Genomic DNA, 20,740 nt, shown 5'->3' on the forward strand with positions numbered 1-20,740 from the left:
CCTGGTGCGACCAAGCTTCTTACATATCACATATATGTCTTGTCATGCAACACTGTCATAAAAAAGGGCAACCGCACCAAATGAAGGACAAGCGCTAGTGTGTCTTCAGTAGTTTCCATACGTCAACACATGGCGGTAGACAAAGGGTAGATGTTTTGATGTCAAGCCTCTGTTACTGTATGCCACTGTAGCCTTGTGATGTATATTGGAAAGTACTGAGGAAGTATCGATCACAGCAAAAAAGGGCCACTACTGTGCAAAACCTAAATAGTGTAGTTTTAAACAAAGGAAGCAGGGCCACGCCTTAACCACTCTGCTAATCACCTGGCAAGCCTACTTATACCTGGTCAACCCATCCAACACCGTTTGTCTCCATTCTGTCGATGATGGACTGTGCATCACGCCAGCACTCAATCGTATTAATTCAAAACAGACTAACGCTACCTCAGAAAATAACAAAACAAAAACCAAATCACCATGGATCCCGAACTGCAAATCAATCCACCTGATTCAGGTGACGGTCGACTCGACAGCGATCTTTCTCCAGTCATGTTATTCCCACAACACTCAGACCATAGCCAATTTTACAATCACAATTAAAATTTACAATTTCATTAAGCAGACGCTTTTCTCCAAAGTGATATACAACTGAGAGCTGATACAACACAAGCAAGGATCTATGCAGGTGAGGACAAACACGAGTAAGTGCCATAAAGTGCCATAAAGCTAAGTTCGAGTCCGATAAGACATAGGTGCCAACAGGCAGTGCAGAGCCGCAATGCATAGAGTGCATAGAAGCGGATTTTTTTTTCTTTAGTCCATCAAGGGCAGAGGTGTTCGTGAAAGAGTTGGGCCTTTAGCCTTTTCTTTAAAATTGAGAGGGACTCTGCTGATCGAACAGTTTCGTAACTCGTTCCACTACCACAAAACTACAGAAGAGAAGAGTCTAGTTAGCAACTTAGGGCCCCTGTTGTGGTGGGAGAACCAGTTACCTTTCATTGGCAGAGTGTAGTGAGTGGGAGAGAGCATAGACCTGAATGAAGTAGTTCAGGTAGGCGGAAGTTGTATTAGTTGCCATTTTGTAAGCCAGTGTCAGGGTTTTGAATTTGATGTGGACAGCGCCCAGTCGCTGCCCGCATCAAATTCAATCTTCTAACCAAAGCCGCTTGCACTCTACAATACACATCCCTCAGCCTCGTGGGTACCACCATCAAAGCCCACCTAATGAGATCTCTCCAACTCTGACTCGATCCCAGGATTTCTCTCCTCCATCCACCAGGCCAAGGACCCATGGTCATGAAAGACATAATGGATTACATTTAAGTAGCACTTTATCTTGACACCCAAAGCACTTCACAGTGATGGGGAGAAACTCACCTCAACCACCACCGATGTGTAGCACCCACCTGGGTGATGCATGGCAAGCCACTTTAAGCCAGAATGCTCACCACACATTAGCTTGAGGTGGCGATGGAGAGAATCACTGAGGGAATTACACAGGGGGAGGATTAGGTGGCCAGATGGAGAGAGCCAGGTTGGGAATTTTTGTGGGAGCCGGCTTGATTGCTCTCCTCGTCAGCGACCTTCCTCATGACTAACTCCTGACAGCCCTTCTCTGCGCACTTGAGGTGCGCCTCCATTGCATTGGCTGTCTCCACATCCAAGTCTCGAAACAACCATCAGAGACTGGACCGTGGCTCATCTTCCGAGTGCCCTAAAGAGGAAAGGCATTCCCTTCAGTCGCTCTGACAATAAAACTAGGTTGTTTCAAATTTAGTTTGCATCCACCAACACTCAAGCCCCAGCAAACTCCAAACCTCCTGCACTTCCGGCAACCTTCAGTCCGCTCTCTCCAAACCTGACACCATTGACACCTTACTAGCTAAAGACATCAAAGCAGTATTCATGATAGGCCCATTTCCCAATCCACCTTTCCCAGTCACCCGTATCAGCCCTATAGGCATCGCCACTCGGAAATATTCTAATAAAAAAGAGGCTTATCATCTTTTCCTCATGGCACACACATTCCAAGCATCACCAGCGTCATTCCATACCAGACTTTTCCATGCAGCATGCAACCATCGACCATGCCATCACCCTCATCTGTTTGGCAGGCCATGGTGCTTGGCTCTCCAAAGCAAATATTACCAGTGCTTTCAAAGTCTTGCTCATTCATTTGGACTTCTGGTGTTTCTTTGGAGTTTTCTGGGGAAAAAAAAACTCATTACTTTGCTGTATGCCTCACATTCAACTGTAGAAGCAGCCCTAAAATGTTCATCTCCCTTTCAGAAGCCTTATGCTGGATCCTCACCAAGAACCACAGACTCCCTTATGTTCTCCATCTGCGATGATTTCCTGATAGTCACCCCTCTATCCTCACCTCCATACCTTGGGCTTTCTACTCTTACCAAAACCTTCTCAGAACTTGGCATCCCACTTTCCAAAGAAAAAACCTCAGGGTCTTGTACCTCCATAGAATTTTTAGGTATCATCCTGGACTATCTCCTTCCAGACATATCTGCCCCCCAAGAAAATACAGTGCATCACACTGCTTCTGTCGAACTATCTGCTAGTGGACAGATGCACAAAGTGGCAGCTGTTAGCCCCTCTCGGCCACCTCAATTATGCTCTATGCATAATCCCCTAAGGGAAACCCTTCCTTTCCAACCTTCTAATAAAAGCAGCAGCCATCCCCTCTCTCTACGACAGTCATACTAGATGATGCATACACAATGGACATACTTCTCTGGCAACAATTCTTGTCTTTCTGGAATGGCATTTCTTTTTTCTACAATGACTGTCACCCAACCCGAAGACATTCAACTCTATACGAATACAGCTTCTTCCATAGGCTTCGGCGGTTACCACAGCGGGTGATGGTTTGCTTCCAAGTGGCCCCAAAAGCTCAGTTCTCTTGACCTACAGTCTGTTTCCCCCTCATCTGCACTCCATGAACTGTACCCCATCATAATAGCCACCATTCTTCTGGGGCACGAACGGTCTAGGTCAGGGGTGGCTAACCATGTGCCATAGAAGGCCACGTGTATGCAGGTTTTCATTCCAGCCGGACTCCACACCAGGTGATTTCACTGATTAGCAACCCTTCAACCAAAGAGGAAGAATGTATCAGTGAAATCACCTGGTGTGGAGTTTGGTTGGAATGAAAATCTGCATACACATGGCTCTCCATGGTACATGGTTAGCCACCGCTAGTCTAGGTAGTCTATGCTCCTCCACTCAGACAACACTGCAGTAGCAGAGATCATAAACAAAGGTTGATCTTGTTCTTGAGCAATTAAGCAGTTCCTATGCAGACCCACATTAATCCGTGTATTTTTATATAGTGTGTACAGTGTGTATTGATTCATAATGTGTATTTTTATATAGGGTGTATATAAGATGCTGCTCTTTTAATCACCTTTCTTTGCCTTTTTTTCTTTTTAAAAACTGACTCTTGAGTTTTGCACAGGAATTCCAATGCACCTGTACTGGTGTGTTCCTGTGCAAATTGCAATAAATCTCTTGAATCTTGAATCTCTGCCCGACACCAGTTCCTTCTCCATGCAGCTCATGTCCCCAGATACCACAACTGCATTGCTGATTCATTGTCTTGCTTCTCCTTTCAGAAATTCAGACTCTTAGCCCCAGAACTGGACATCCAGCCCATACCAGTCCCAACGTTTTCAGCCACCATATTCAACTAGCTCCGCAGTTAACAAATCTTTCGAATGCTTTGCAAGAAGCCATCCGTAACAGCCTTGCCCCACACACACTCTCAACCTACCTAACAGGCTGGAACTATTTCAAGGCATATCTCGCTACCTATCAACTGCCCTTTCCCTCACTAGATGTCATGTCTATCTGCAGCTTTATCACACACGTTCATTCCACTCTAAAAATCTGCTCTTCCACCATCCAGACTTTCTTGTCCGCAATCAACTTTTTCTTCGAACTTGCCACCAGCAACCACTGTCCCTTTATCTCCCATTCCCACATGTCCATGCTTCTCGAAGGCTTGTGAAAACAAGAACCTGCCCTCTCTGCAAAATGCTTGCAGAGAAGGCAATGCTTGATCTTCTCAGCCTTTGCATCCTTTCGCTATGCTCAGGTTACTCATCTCCCTCAGTCGACCTAACTTTAGAACCCATGTTCTTACTGGCCTTTTTCGGCTTCCTACAGTGCTCTGAATTCACTCCAACTTCTTCTACCTATAATCCATCTCGTTATCCCAGTCTGTCAGACATCACTATTCACACTCCCATATTCACACTCCGAAGAAGTAAAACTGACCAATTAGGAACTTCATTTCCCATCTAGCTCTTCCGTCTAGACTCCTACCTCAGCCCATATGAGCCATTATCTGAATATGTCTGTTGCAGGTAAAGTGCAAATGCCTCACCTCAAGACCTACTCTTTCTTACTGAAACTGGGAAAATGGCCACCAGATTCTGGTTTAACAAGCATTTCTGACAAATTCTTTGCATCTCCGGTATATCTCTAGAACACTAATCTATCCATCTCTGTCCACATTGGAGCAGCTTCCACAGCAACCAGACTGGGCATCTCAGATCAAATAATTCAAGTTCTCAGCTGCTGGTCATCTCAGGCATATCATTCTTGCAATAATCTCAACAACCTCTGTAAAGTCCATGCTAACCTCAGCTCTGTGTAATCTGACTTTTTGGGGGTCCATAGTCGGCTCGGGAAAATCATCACCTAAGACAGAATCCCCACCCCAAGTCTCCTTCTCCGCAGCCACCATATGTCAAGATGTCCCAGACCAGCCTAATCAGATGACTTCCACATCTATCCTCAAGCTCACTTCCATTATTCATCCCCATTGTCCAATATTTCCTCTTCTCATTAAACGTATAAACTCAGTGTGTGGCGTGGTCCTTGTTAGTGAAATATAGGGTAAAGGGGAGGAGTTAGAGACCCAGTAAGAGTAAAACTTCCCACAGCAGGAAAAACATTCCCCCAACCAATCACGGAAGCATTATGGGACATTTTCCAACAGATAAATAAACAGGACAGGGTTGGAGGGGTATGTCCCTCTTCACTCAGAGTTTCCTTCCCAAAAGAAATAGGCTAATTATTTTGTTATCAACATCTTGCTTGCACGCTCAACAGTTTGCATTCAATTCTCATTGTATTGATGAAATAACTGAATGACTACTAGAGTTTTAACATGAGTGAGAATTTATTGCATTTCATGCACTTTAGTGCCCATAGTCAGGCCCTCTCTTCCTCCACAATAAGATAGCAATCAATGCTAGCATACCTACTGTACATAGTGGAGATATGTAGCTCAGATCTACACACAGGTGGTATACAGCTGAACTGTGTCTATGACAAAAGTGGTTGTGACCACTTTCAAAGTAGAGGACAAGGTGGTGACAGTAAAGTCGTCAAATTACTATAATAATATAGGCAGTTTTTAAACATTTCCATACAACCCTTAACATAGAGGAGAATGGGGCACACTAAGCACATATCGCTGTGAACAATATGAGTGTCAAAGAGAGCATATAGAAAGTCTACACTCAAGTTATAATATTCCCAGTTAGCCACTGACCAGGTGAACATAATGGAGCAGGTTCATAACAGCAGGCTGCAGTCCAGATGGCAACATTAAATGTTTTTTTTTTTTATTCAGGACTGGACCAGTTTTTGAGAAGGACAAGAAGATTTTCAGGTATAGTTTGACTTCTCTCTTTCCATATTCAGAGAATATGACTCAAACACTGGCATGAATTGGGAACGATGGGTTTAGGGTCTAACTGACCTTGTGCACTTTCTTGGTCTATGCAAATTGCTCCCAAAAAGTTAATTACTGCCCTGTGATGGCCTGGCGACCTGTCCAGGGTGTCTCCCTGCCTGCCGCCCAATGACTGCTGGGATAGGCTACAGCATCCCTGTGACCCTGAGAGTAGGATAAGTGGTTTGGATAATGGATGGATGGAAGTTAATTATTCAAAAATGCTTCTTAGGCATGCAAATTACATATCATTTGCAGTAAGCTCCCTCAGCAGGTGTATTTCTCAGAAAAACAGTCAGGGACCATCTTAATGCAGACTATTTTATGTTTTTATTTGTGCAAATTCATTATTACTCTCCTAAAATACCTGCTGTTAATACTGTCATAGAGAGTAGCAGCACAGTTATAATGCATATTTTACTTCTACTTTGTTGCTGTGAGGGATGGGAAAATCATGTCTCAATCTGGTTAAGTTGCTTTCGATTATGATCGTAAATATTTGAACTACCTAAGCAGTATCCTTAAACACCCTCTAAGTAGTGACATGACCTGAGCGGTGACTAATGTGGACTCCTCCTGCTTTACATGATTAAACCCCTCAATTTGTTCCTGGGATAGTCAAAAACATAGTATGGCAGTACTTTATGCCAAGATAATCAAGAAAACTGTAAGACAGAATAAATTTACTCTAAGGGTGTCCAGAGTCTAACTGTTCACTTGTATAACGACCATCTTGGTTTTCCATCAGTTCCTTAACATAAAATTCCACAGATAGGTTGAACCATGACACACTTCTACTTTAACATCCTCTGATAGCAGACCTCCCATACAGACTAATGGTCATAACAAGAGTGGCTCAAAGAGGGCCCACAAAAGTTCTGTAGGGTCAGTTAAGAGTGTAACAGTAGTAATAACAAGTATGTAATGAGCAAGTATACGTGAAGTATGGATTTGTTATTTGCTCTAAAACTGGGGAGGAAAAACAGGGTGCCTGAGGATAAAGCACAAGAGCAGCTGTTGTTTTTAGTTTTCAAACTCGGATTAAGTCTTCGGTTCGCTTTGCTGAGTTTTGACACTGCGTTTGTAAAGTGAAATTTAGTACCCTGATATCAGATATCAGTCTGAGGCCATGGTTTTTATATTATATAGTTGTTTTAATTCTTAGATAGCATTTTTAGTAGTTGGATTTGAGTAGATATACAGAATATATCTAAACAAGATATCTTATATGCTTAGTAACCAAAATAATAGAATTTCAAAATAATGTTTCATCATTTTGCAAGATTAAGAGGCAAACAATTCATTTTTTTATTTGAGTTATTTGTCTTTTCAGTTTAATTTCATCAGGTCTACTTTTAGTCAAAACTTTTTTTTAATAACTTTAAAGTAAAATTCTTGAAGATTCTCACTAAAATAAATCTCCCATAAGTTACTATCTTTCCCCGAACAAGGTGACACAATGACAATTCAGCGTATTGGCCACTGGTGAAAGCATTTGTGTTAATACAGACAAATACAAATGTGTGTCTGTGGCGAAATCCCTACCATAAATCCCAAGCATGACAAAGGAAATGATGTGTTCTCACCTCTTCAAGAACTACTACCCTGTTACTTGCTCTTAGCACTTATTGTATTCACTCGTTAATTTTTTTTCCTGCGCTTTTACTTTAACACTGGTTTTGCTCTTAGATGCTTGTTTAGAAAGAAGATGCACTCATGACCTCTAATGACTTGTAGTTCTCCTGATTTCCTACGTTAAATGCACTTATTGTAAGTCGCTTTGGATAAAAGCGTCGGCTAAATGACTGTAATGTAATATAATGTAATGTGTTTTATGTCACCTAGCAGTGGTTGGTCAACCACAGAGGATAGGTTGAATAAACACTCCATGTTGTTGTGGAAAAACTAGTTAACAGTTTTTTGAAATGACTCCTGGGAAGCGTATGCCAAAAAAAGAGAGCAACTGGAATCTTTGGGATCGATAACTTATTAAACCTACCCTGCATCTGTGTAATGTTGTACTCCAAGGTAAAGGATGATGCAACTTCCTGCAAATATTGCTACACGGCAAAATAGCTCCACATTAAAACAGGGTGACAACTATGCTAAAGCAATAAAAATGCCTCAAATAATGGTAGTGGAATGAAAGACAAGGCAAACAAGCTAAAAATAAGTAAACTTTAAAATTCTGTGAAGTAATCTGGCAAATCTGTGTTTTAGTCATTTATAAATGAACAGTCAAAGTGTTGAGAGGAAACGAGACCCAGAAAGCCATTTTCATTCCCAAAAGATCAGGAGCGAGCGAAAATACTTACTGTCTTTGGAGACAACAGGGCAGGAAGTTCCCCCAGCTGAGGTCCTTCCCACTGGGCTGGAATGTTTTGGCCCCCGGCCAGGGATTTTAAGTCCGCTGGATTTCAGCATATTCATTCCACAGTTGTAGAGAGGTGGCCAGGAGCTGACAACTTGTTCCGGGGTGTTAAAGGCTTGTGGATCAGGCACTAGATGTGAAAATGGTGGCTCTTTCTCTCCATGTTTAGCTGTTGATATGAATGGCATGAAAGACAGACAACCATCGGAGAGAATGAGAACTCTAAAGCTATGGCATTAAAGAATTAGGGTTGATTTTAACGATGCCTGCTTGAAACAAGTGGTTCTCAACGACACAGCTGCATCAGTGACAGAGATAACTTTTTGAATAAACATGTATATACAAATAACACATATGAACATTTTTGAAGGTTGTTTTCAATACCGCAATAGCCTGAAAGCTTGTGTGCAATTTGCCTGGAATACATAAAGTTGATGAATTTGCGTGGAATACATAAAGTTAATGAGAGGAACTTTTAGCTCAACAGCTTTGCTGATAGTTCCTCTGAGCAAGATACTGAACCCTCAACTGCTTCCATGGAGTCTCACTGTGACGGAATCGGGCAGTCCTAAAGTGTCCCCGCTGTCTGTAACGACTACAGCTCAAAGATGACCAGTGTTTTTGCCAGCCATGCCCTAAGCCTTGAAAAGCCCTGCCCAAATTGAATGGGCCAATGCTGGCAAAGCCAGTGCCATCACCCAAAGCTAGTTAGCTCACTGTTTTAATCAATGTCTACCCTTTCCACAGGCTTATCCACTCAGCCACCTATTATTTAGCGTTGACCATTTGCAGTTTGTAACGCTGTTTTGAGAAAACCATGTTATTTCGATCATGTGTAGTTTTTCTGCAAGGCCACTGCTTTACATAGGCCCATGCTTTCTTAGTGAACATGATGCCTATAAACTAAGAAATGTAAGACATGATAATAGAATTTAGACCTAACATAGGCCTACACCCAAGTGAAGTGTGGCCTACAATCACAGCAAAAGGCCGATAAGGTCTGTTCAATGCTATAGAAGCAAGACACATCACAGTGCAAAACCCATTGCCCGATTTGATGATTTTAGACAAGGCACAGAGCCTTAGCAAATAATTCTGTCAGACAGCAGTCTCAGCATCCTGCTCCACTTCGTATGAATCGGTCAGACGTTTTCCAAATCTAACAAGATTTAGGTCATGATATAACTGGAGGCGTGGGGCTTCCACGTACAGCTAGCTACCAGTCCTTTAAAAATCTATCGGAAATTGGTCAGTCACGTTAAACTCGAACTCAGAGGGGGGAAAGAAAAAAAACAGGAAACGGAGTATAGGCCGCTACCGTTTTCAAATAACACGGTCTTATTGCACAGTAATTAATTTCCGAATTGGCACCGAATCCCACTGAAGCAAAACGCACGGTTCGTGGGGATAAATGTGCACCTCAACAAAAATTAACACAACGCCAGTTTGATCTATTGTTGTAGCGACTGCGGCAACGTGGTCTAGACTGCCCTTCACGTCAAGCCCCGAATCCTTTCACAACACATAGGGAATGAGGTAAAAGGCACGGGATAATACTCACCTTCCTTTTATAAGATTAGTGTCAGAGGCCGCACGGGAACCGGCAAACTTTCAATTTTTTTCCCCCTGCCTTGAGGAAAGGGGTTAGGGCTGCCACTCCCTGGGATGCAAATATGGATGCTGAGCCGAGACAGAAAGGGAGAGTGTGGATCGGAGCTGTGTGTGTGTGCGCGTGTGGATGGATGGATGATGCGAACCGCACACTGTCAGCGATTGACCGAAAGATGGCTTAGCGGTTTGCCTGACGGTTCATTCTGATGACGCCGCGTTCAAAGAAAACACCACGTACTTTTGCCAATTGTCAGTGTATGGTGAGACAAAGCCGGACGGGTCCACGCCGCTTCCGAATGGAGGCGCAGCATCAGCAACATTCAAACAAACTTTCGTTTTTAGGGGGTCTCAAAAGACGTTCACTCGCTAAGTATTGTAGATCCCTTTATGTCTTTTTTTTGTAGATTTTTCCTCTCGATCTTGTCGTTAGCACGGTCGCATAGATTTGTCAGGCTGTTAGCCTCTGTCTGACTCAGCCCACTTGGTTAGACCGAACAAAGGGACGCTCCTGTGGGAAAGATGAAAGCAGATCGTAGACCAGCGGTACGTGTTTGCACTTATTTCTTCTTTCAAAACAGTTAATTTCACACACCTGTCACACAAAAAAGCAGGTCGTAAGAGCGTCAAAGTGAATCTGCATCGCTCTAAGCGACAATGCGACGGCGACAAACTCGTACGTAAACGCCAACTCGTGGTCTTTACGCCACTATATTCCCTATTTCCACTTCCAGTCTCCCTAAAAATTCCGTGGGCGGGGCCACTGTCGGCTCATCCCGAATTCCGGCATTTTCGACAAAATCTGGCCAATATAATTTGAAGCCCTCCTATTGGTCAGTAGATACGCCATGCTAACTCCCAAGCGCCGAGATTGGTCAGTGGTCCAAGGTCACATGACGTCTCGGTTTGACAGCCCCGCCGCGAAACCGGGGACCATTGTGCGACATACACTCACTGGCCACTTTATTAGGTACACCTTGCTAGTACCGGGTTGGACCCCCCTTTTGCCTTCAGAACTGCCTTAATCCTTCGTGGCATAGATTCAACAAGGTACTGGAAACATTCCTCAGAGAGTTTGGTCCATATTGACATGATAGCATCACGCAGTTGCTGCAGATTTGTCGGCTGCACATCCATGATGCGAATCTCCCGGTCCACCACATCCCAAAGGTGCTCTATTGGATTGAGATCTGGTGACTGTGGAGGCCATTTGAGTACAGTGAACTCATTGTCATGTTCAAGAAACCAGTCTGAGATGATTCGAGCTTTATGACATGGCGCGTTATCCTGCTGGAAGTAGCCATCAGAAGATGGGAACACTGTGGTCATAAAGGGATGGACATGGTCAGCAACAATACTCAGGTAGGCTGTGGCCTTGAAACGATGCTCAGTTGGTACTAAGGGGCCCAAAGTGTGCCAAGAAAATATCACCCACACCATTACACCACCACCACCTGCCTGAACCGTTGATGCAAGGCAGGATGGATCCATGCTTTCATGTTGTTGACGCCAAATTCTGACCCTACCATCCGAATGTCGCAGCAGAAATCGAGACTCATCAGACCAGGCAACGTTTTTCCAATCTTCTATTGTCCAATTTTGGTGAGCCTGTGCGAATTGTAGCCTCAGTTTCCTGTTCTTAGCTGACAGGAGTGGCACCCGGTGTGGCCTTCTGCTGCTGTAGCCCATCTGCCTCAAGGTTCGACGTGTTGTGCGTTCAGATATGCTCTTCTGCATACCTCGGTTGTAATGAGTGGTTATTTGAGTTACTGTTGCCTTTCTGTCAGCTCGAACCAGTCTGGCCATTCTCCTCTGACCTCTGGCATCAACAAGGCATTTTCGCCGACAGAACTGCCGCTCACTGGATATTTTCTCTTTTTCGGACCATTCTCTGTAAACCCTAGAGATGGTTGTGCGTGAAAATCCCAGTAGATCAGCAGTTTCTGAACTACTCAGACCAGCCCGTCTGGCACCAACAACCATGCCACGTTCAAAGTCACTTAAATCACCTTTCTTCCCCATTCTGATGCTCGGTTTGAACTGCAGCAGATCGTCTTGACCATGTCTACATGCCTAAATGCATTGAGTTGCTGCCATGTGATTGGCTGATTAGACTTTTGCATTAACGAGCAGTTGGACAGGTGTGCCTAATAAAGTGGCCGGTGAGTGTATATTAATCACCCGTTTTTTCATAACAACTAAGGTATTTTTTGTTATACATTTTGTAATTTTACTTGCATATTTTCATAAAAACACATCTTCCTAAGGAAGACTCCTCTTTTTGGTATTCAAGAAAGAATACGTCACATTACAGTGCAATAAGGTACATTCATAACATAATACATTCTAATAATATATCAGTTGTTATCAGATTAAGCTAATTGTTTGGCTCTGCTACCTCTGTATTTTCAGATGTCATCCAATGAAAATTAATAAATAGATAGATAAATAAACCACAGAATAACAGAAAGATGTCTGTGAATGTTCTCATTCATCCAGGTCATGGTTATCCAAAGGGATTGAAAATCAAGTGCAACTGGACTTGGTATATATCTGTGAAGACGTTTCACCTCTCATCCAAGAGGCTTCCTCAGTTCGTGCCTTTCTGACTAGACCAAGCTAGTCTGACTGGCTGGTGATGAGACTCAGATATTTAGCCTCTTTGGAGTCGTTATCAGATCTATTGATGTCAATGGCTCTTTTGTGTTCCGATGTGAAGCAGCGACGGTCGTTGGGGCTGTTAGTTTCGACTTCGTTAGTACTCCATTCAGTGGTCATGAGAGTCGTTGAAGCCGTTAGTGACCGACTGTTGTTATTGGAGGCTAGGCTTCTTGAGTCTCCTGGGTAGAGATGAAAGGACGGCATTGTAAGTGGGAGATAGGTGGTGTCGCAGACCTCCTCCTCTGTTGAGGGATGGTTTTTCCAGTTTCACATAGATGGCTTCCTTCACCCCTCTTTCAAACCATCTATCTTCCCTGTCCAAAATGTGTACGTTGCTGTCCTCGAAGGAGTGTGTCTTCTCCTTTAGGTGTAGATAGACTGTTGAGTCTTGTCCTGAGGAGTTTGGCCTTCTGTGTTGGGCCATCCGTTTGTGTAGTGGTTGTTTGGTTTCTCCTATGTACAGGTCAGTACAATCCTCATTGCATTGTACAGCATACACCAGATTGCTTTCCTGGGTGTGTGGTACACGGTCTTTGGGATGAACCAGTTTTTGTCGGAGTGTGTTGCTGGGTTTGAAGTATACCGGGATGCGGTGTTTGTTAAAAATTCTCCTGAGTTTCTCAGAGACCCCAGAAACATACGGGATGACTGTGCTATTCCTTCTGTTCCTCTTCTCCTCATCGCTCACCCGGTTGGTCTTTCTGGAACGTGTTGCAGTTTTCACAAAGGTCCAACTGGGGTAGCCGCAGGTTTTTAAAGCTCCCCTCAGGTGTTTGTGTTCTTCCCGTTGGGCCTGAGTGCTGCTGGGCACATTGTCAGCTCTGTGTTGCAGAGTTCTGATGACGCCTAGTCAGAAAGGCACAAACTGATGAAGCCTCTTGGATGAGAGGCGAAACGTCTTCATGGATATATAACCAAGTCCAGTTGCACTTGATTCAATTCCTTTGAATAACAGAAAGAGACATTACATGACCTCAATCAGTAGCCTCTCTTGACATTTTGGTCGTACAGCAATATGAGATTATCACCTGTAAATTTTTCACATTATCTCATGACTCGAGTGTTAATAAATGGGTGAAACAAAATGTTTAATATAAAGAATGTTGCTTTTTAATTATTTCTTCATTATGTTATCTATTAATTTTTTTGTTGTTGTTACTATTATTATTACTCTATTTTTATTAACGAGAGTCTTGACTCTAGCAGTCAAAGCTACTTGTCTCTTTTTCAAAAGTGTGGGAGTGGGTACTAGTCCTATATTGTTTAACTTTAATGCATGTTTGTTTAAACAAGGAATTTTGAATACAAAGCCAGAATCAGTTGGGCCATTTGAATATTTTTTTTTTTCTCAGCTCGAGATGAAAAAAAAAAGCATGATATTTTGTTCCTCATAGTGACATGGGGTTGGGGGGGGTGCTATATCTGCTGACTGAGTTATGACAGTCCTGGGGGATGAATATATCAAATCTTGAGCCAATCTAAGATAACATTTTGTGCAGTCAAACATGCGGGTGCCAAAATAATACATACACAAACAAACTATTATATACTAAATATCTCACAGAGACACTGGAGTATATCACAAAGGAGAACATCAATGTTGCTTTAACCTTGATAGGCTAAAGAATGCGTCCATAAAAGAGGTACTATTTAGAGAGCCCCTGCAGAACAGTGGAAGACACGTTATAAAGCAAGGGAACCACATTTCATATTCATTGTGCATTGGATTTGAAAGGTTTTTTTTTTGTCACACTCACAATCAGGACCGTCTGTCTTTTCTTTTTCTTATGACTCCAAATCTTTCTACTTCATAGTTATACAGAAGTGTTATTTGCCATTTTATCTAATGTATTCTCATCTGACCCTTTAGGCTTCTACAGTGCTATTTTCACTTAACAATTCGTTTTTCAGTGTTATCAGTGCCATCATGTAACCATTCCAATTCCTTCCTTTCAGAAGCTTAAAGTCATGTCACTCAAGGTTTCTACCCAAGGATCTTCTCCTTCCTTCGGTGTCCAGCTTCTCTTCTCTCTCAAAGATGCATTGTAATGTCTGTGCCCCTGCTGCTGCAAGAGCAAACCTGGAGCGTCTTCCCTTCCCATAATGTTGCCATGTGTTTCCATAGTGATGCTCTCTTCCTGGTCATACTCATGCCCTTGACAAAGGCTGGTGCACTGTTATCTATCTCTCTCTGTTCATCTTTCACACACAATATCAAAGATTCAAACCTAATGCTTCTTATGTGTCTATTCAAAGTTTGTTTTTTTGTTTTTATTGGTGTGTGAGTGCAACCAGCATGTTCATTCTGTTTTGGATGCTTCAGCCGTGGGTGGCTCCATTGGAGTCTATTGCTTCTTGTAAATGGCATCTATTAAGCTGTCATGCCTGTCACGGCAAACTAAAATCCTGGTATGAATGGGTCAGTGGCATCATCCGTTGTGATGTGGAGCTGTCCATGCTTCCCCTTGATTTACATATTTACCATTAAGGGTCCTAACGAAGACTGTGATTCTCTGTGTATAACTCCAGGGTCTGTATTCAGTGGAGTGGTGTGCTCTCATTAGGGCTAACTCGAACACCACTAAGCAGTATCTTTTCTAGGAAGGGAACGCCATTACTCTCTCTCACACCTGCATATCACATTTTACTTTGCACAAAAAGGAAAAAAAAACTGGGAGAAAAGACCACACATCTGTGATTCTTTTTTCCCCCTTCTCAGACGATATACTGCACAATGAGTCATTGCTATTTTCCCTGGTAAAAAGACATTAAAATATAAAGCAAATGAATTAACAAATCCTGTTCACTTTTGAGTATGAAGTCAATGTTTGTAAATTCCATCCATCCATCCATTACCCAACATCTAATTACAGTGCCACCTTCAGGCCAAATTGAGTAATATTTGCTCTCTCGTAAATTACCACCATTACCTACCTGCTACCAAATTCTGTCTCTATCAGGGACTGTGGCTTTATAAGGCAGGCACAATACCCCCCCCCCCCAAAAAAAAACACGCAATGGGTGTGAACCATTAAAAACAAGCCAGCTCACGAGGTGCATTAACCACCATGTATGTCATATCTGCTGTTTCTAATTGTGACATTGTAAACCCATCCCGACCTAATTTGTTTGATGAGATTTGGCCTCAAGAGGAACAAGTCATGGAAATAAGCAGGTATTAAAGCGTAATGCTTTTCAAGCACTAGGGGCGGCATTACTCAGGCGATACAGCGGGTCGTCTCGTAATCGGAAGGTCGCTGGTTCGATCCCAGGCTCCTCCAGAGAGCGTGTCGAAGTGTCCTTGAGCAAGACACTGAAACCCTAACTGCTCCTGATGAGTAGGTTGGCGCCTTGCATGGCAGCCTCCGCCATCAGTGTATGAATGTGTGTGAATGGGGGAATATGAGGCATACACTGTGAAGCGCATCGAGTGGCAGGTAGACTCGAAAAGCCCTATATAAATGCAGTCCATTTATCCTTCACAATGATGACACTGGTCTGCAAAAATATAGTTTTTTTTCTTGCATGGACTTTTGGAAACTGTTTTTGGCTAATTTTGGGCTGCTGAATCCAAATCTGAGCTCAGATTTGCTCTATCACATCAAGTTTTTGTGCTATCTGTATGCTCTTTATTCAGGATTTTACAAAAGTTGACCATCTAGTCTGGCAATCTTGGTGGGGATAAAAATGACCCCTATTCATTTCCTAAGTAATTTCATGCTTGGCTGAGTGTTTATTTATTCATTGTAATCATTTTTGCATCTATCAATCTTCTAATGCAACAGTGTTTTTTTTTAACTTTGAGTGTAAAATTGCTGTTTTCTCAAAAATAATGATTTTTCATAGTTCAAAAACCTGATGTGATAGGCAAAAACTAATGCCAGATTTGGATTCAGCACCCAAAAGTTAGCTAGAATCCATCGAAAAACCCCATGCAAGAAAAATTGTGTTGACCGGTGTGATATGAGCAGTATCAAGTCAATTCTCACAGTAATAACCTGAAATTCAGTTATAGTTTATGAAGGAATGAAGAGACTATACCACAAAGCATTTAATAGCTACAGCTCATATACATATATTTTAAGATAGATGTAGGAAAAAACTAATACATTGCATATATATATATATATACACTACCGTTCAAAAGTTTGGGATCACCCAAACAATTTCGTGTTTTCCATGAAAAGTCACACTTATTCACCACCATATGTTGTGAAATGAATAGAAAATAGAGTCAAGACATTGACAAGGTTAGAAATAATGATTTGTATTTGAAATAAGATTTTTTTTACATCAAACTTTGCTTTCGTCAAAGAATCCTCCATTTGCAGCAATTACAGCATTGCAGACCTTTGGCATTCTAGCTGTTAATTTGTTGAGGTAATCTGGAGAAATTGCACCCCACGCTTCCAGAAGCAGCTCCCACAAGTTGGATTGGTTGGATGGGCACTTCTTTGAGCAGATTGAGTTTCTGGAGCATCACATTTGTGGGGTCAATTAAACGCTCAAAATGGCCAGAAAAAGAGAACTTTCATCTGAAACTCGACAGTCTATTCTTGTTCTTAGAAATGAAGGCTATTCCATGCGAGAAATTGCTAAGAAATTGAAGATTTCCTACACCGGTGTGTACTACTCCCTTCAGAGGACAGCACAAACAGGCTCTAACAGGTACTATTTAATGAAGATGCCAGTTGGGGACCTGTGAGGCGTCTGTTTCTCAAACTAGAGACTCTAATGTACTTATCTTCTTGCTCAGTTGTGCAACGCGGCCTCCCACTTCTTTTTCTACTCTGGTTAGAGCCTGTTTGTGCTGTCCTCTGAAGGGAGTAGTACACACCGGTGTAGGAAATCTTCAATTTCTTAGCAATTTCTCGCATGGAATAGCCTTCATTTCTAAGAACAAGAATAGACTGTCGAGTTTCAGATGAAAGTTCTCTTTTTCTGGCCATTTTGAGCGTTTAATTGACCCCACAAATGTGATGCTCCAGAAACTCAATCTGCTCAAAGAAGTGCCCATCCAACCAATCCAACTTGTGGGAGCTGCTTCTGGAAGCGTGGGGTGCAATTTCTCCAGATTACCTCAACAAATTAACAGCTAGAATGCCAAAGGTCTGCAATGCTGTAATTGCTGCAAATGGAGGATTCTTTGACGAAAGCAAAGTTTGATGTAAAAAAAATCTTATTTCAAATACAAATCATTATTTCTAACCTTGTCAATGTCTTGACTCTATTTTCTATTCATTTCACAACATATGGTGGTGAATAAGTGTGACTTTTCATGGAAAACACGAAATTGTTTGGGTGATCCCAAACTTTTGAACGGTAGTGTATATATATATATATATATATATATATATATATATATATATATATATATATATATATATATATATATATATATATATATATATAAGGACATTCATGTAATCAGAGCTAGAATCAAAGCTTTCTATTCATTTACAATTTGTTTTTATTTTCCACGTGTGTTGCAGGGCACAGCTACTTTTATACTGAAGATGAAGATGAAGATGAAGGCTGGCTCAGGCTTTCAGCCGTGCTGTGACTTGTTTCAACGTTTAAGTATCAAAAGGACAATTGTGCCTGTCAGCCTTTTTGCGACGTTATCTTGGTGCCCTGAGGCAGGGAGACAGGTGGCAAAGTGGAGCCACAAGCAGAAGCGGGTGGCAGGAGTCACAAGTTGGTAAAGATGTGTTTCGCCTGAGACACTATCAGACCAGTCATCTACTCGCGTCTCCAAATTATTTTCGAGCACAAACGTACAAGACCATCTCTGCTCCATCTTAAGAATAAGGTGTGTGAGAAAGTTAAAGGGATATTTGCTTTGTCTGGAGATTAACTTCCCACGTTGCTTTCAATACAGTGAGTAAAATATGTGGATAGATTTTTTTTCTTCTTAATTCTGACACGCAGGAAAGCCCTGTTCAGTCTCTTTACCACACAGCAAGTTGTCAACAAAAAGACTTTGTTTCCCCCCCACAGCATTAACTATTATGACTGTTGGTCCTGCTGTTCTTCTGTCTCCATCAGTCAAACAAGTTTTATTCTACTTGAGACGCAAGGGATTTAATTTCCTGCAAAAAACAAAACGAAACACCCCCCAAAAAAAACTCTTAAATAATAGTAAATAACTCTTTAAAAAATCAAATTAAATAATACCAGCTAAACCTGGAGATTTGATAGTAATGGGTACTATTTCAACAATGAATATACAATATATTTTACAGTATCATCATGCTTGCATGATATTGGGATTTAAAAACACACTCACACACACACACACACACACACACACACACACACACACACACACACACACACACACACACACACACACACACACACACACAAAAGGTAAAAATAATTTGAGTCAATAATCCTGGTCAGTTAATGCTTTTACTTCTTGTTACCAGAAGATGTCGCTATGCCCCAAAGAATTTAGCGACTGTTTTACATGCCCCACATGTGCCCCCAGAGTCACTGCTAGCTTATCCCGATGAGCTGGCTTTGGAAAGGAGGTGTAGGGGATGTCTGAGATTTACCTTTATTGTTTCGGTGTCCCATTTACTGTGTTGACAGACATTTTCACCATTAACATAAATATAAAGTATAAAGGGGACATGAGCTGTGCTTGTCTATCTGACCTCTGTTGGTGGCCATCAGTTCAATTCCTTGTTTAAGATGACAGCATAAAACGAAATCACACAGTTTACATTCCCTCAAAACAATCATTTTGGCTTTCTGACGGGAGTGTACGGGTGTATCCATGTCACTGGGACGGTCTCTTCGATCGAAGACCCCTGGTAAATTGGGTGTCACTTCTTTGTCCGTAAAACAACTCACCAAGCGGACATCTTTGCTGAGGGTATGTGAACTCGGCCTTGAACTTCCATGTCAACATGTTCTCTACATATATTTTCTCTATAGGATAACTGGGGTTGTTTATTCACCTCCACCGTTAATTAGAAAGTAATTGGTGGTGATTGTCCGATGAACTGCAACCCATCAGTGGACAGCAGTACTATGAACAACAGCGAGATTAGACTGGTATCCGAGGCTGTAGCCAGGCTTGTTTTAGGCCTCGGTTTGGAGGGAGGTGGGATTAGGAGCATCTCGTCTGAGCCACAAGATACACCTGTAGTTTAATAAACTTGGTGTATATCTGTGTGTACTTTGAGCTGAGGAATGCGGGGGAACTTGAATAGTGTGTTGACAATTTGGATGGCTGGTATGACAATATTGTTGGATACTAATTTATAACGCATGAAAAGGGGATGATTCATAGACTATTCTTTAAATGGAGCATATATTGATTAAGTGCTGGGCTTTTTAAACGTGTTAATAAGTGACAATTGTAAATTGGAGAACTGGTTTCCACAGTGTCGTTCCTCTAAAGTGTTTGAGCCTTGTCACACCTTCCATGTGGAATTCATTATTTATTGTGTGTGTGTGTGCGTGTGTGTGTGTGTGTGTGGGTGTGTGTGTGTGTTTACGTCAATTTCTTTCAACAGTTCTGCAGTTGGACAGCACAGTGGCAATGGTTAGCACTGTTGCCTCACAGCAAGAAGGTCCTGAGTTCGAACCCCAGGCCGTCCCAGGTCCTTTCTGTGTGGAGTTTGCATGTTCTCCCCGTGTCTGCGTGGGTTTCTTCTGGGTGCTCCGGTTTCCTCCCACCATCAAAAAGACATGCAGGTTAGGGTTAATAGTCCTGTCTGTGTCCCTGACCAAGGTAATGGAAAGAAGAACTGGGGTTGGTCCCCGGGTGCTGCAGCTGCCCACTGCTCCTATACAATAGGATGGGTTAAATGCAGAGAAGTCAAGTCAAGTCAATTTTATCTGTATAGCCCAATATCACAAAGTACAAATTTGCCTCAGTGGGCTTAACAGCAATACAACATCCTGTCCTTAGACCCTCTCATCGGATAAGGAACAACCCCCCCCCCAAAAAAAAACCCTTTAACAGAGAGAAAAAATAGGAAGAAACCTCAGGGAGACCAACAGAGGAGGGGTCTCTCTCCCAAGATGGACAATGTGCAATGGGTGTTGTGTTTACACAATTTACAGAATACAACAGTGAAAGAGGAAAAACAGAATTATAATGGAATTATAAAATGTATGAAGAATACGATGCACAGGATGCCAAGCAGTGTCCAGACACCACTGGAACAGACCAGGACCCAAGCCACGTGACCAGCATCACCATGTAAAAAAAAAAAAATACTAAGATACATAAAAAGAAATGTGAAGAGGGGAATGCCAAGCAGCATCCAGGTGGCAACCACCGTCACCACGGAGACCTGGGAGGAGGATCGACTGCATGTGCA

At 42.3% G+C, this 20,740-nt stretch overlaps 1 protein-coding gene across 5 annotated transcripts in view; it reads right to left on the minus strand.

Moving 5' to 3' along the window:
- Positions 1-10,428, minus strand: part of clip2 (CAP-GLY domain containing linker protein 2) — a 58,723-nt gene extending 48,295 nt beyond the window's left edge. For all 5 annotated transcript variants that reach the window (XM_056284502.1, XM_056284501.1, XM_056284503.1 and 2 more), the window contains exons 1-2: positions 9,691-10,428; positions 8,074-8,298 (exon numbers count right to left, since the gene is read on the minus strand). In XM_056284502.1, the coding sequence (XP_056140477.1) occupies positions 8,074-8,188 (115 nt within the window). In that variant the 5' untranslated portion in view covers positions 8,189-8,298; positions 9,691-10,428. The remainder of the gene's footprint in view (positions 1-8,073; positions 8,299-9,690) is intronic.
- Between the last annotated feature and the right edge of the window lie 10,312 nt (positions 10,429-20,740).

Source organism: Lampris incognitus, chromosome 8, assembly GCF_029633865.1.
Source record: "Lampris incognitus isolate fLamInc1 chromosome 8, fLamInc1.hap2, whole genome shotgun sequence".
Taxonomy (NCBI): domain Eukaryota; kingdom Metazoa; phylum Chordata; class Actinopteri; order Lampriformes; family Lampridae; genus Lampris; species Lampris incognitus.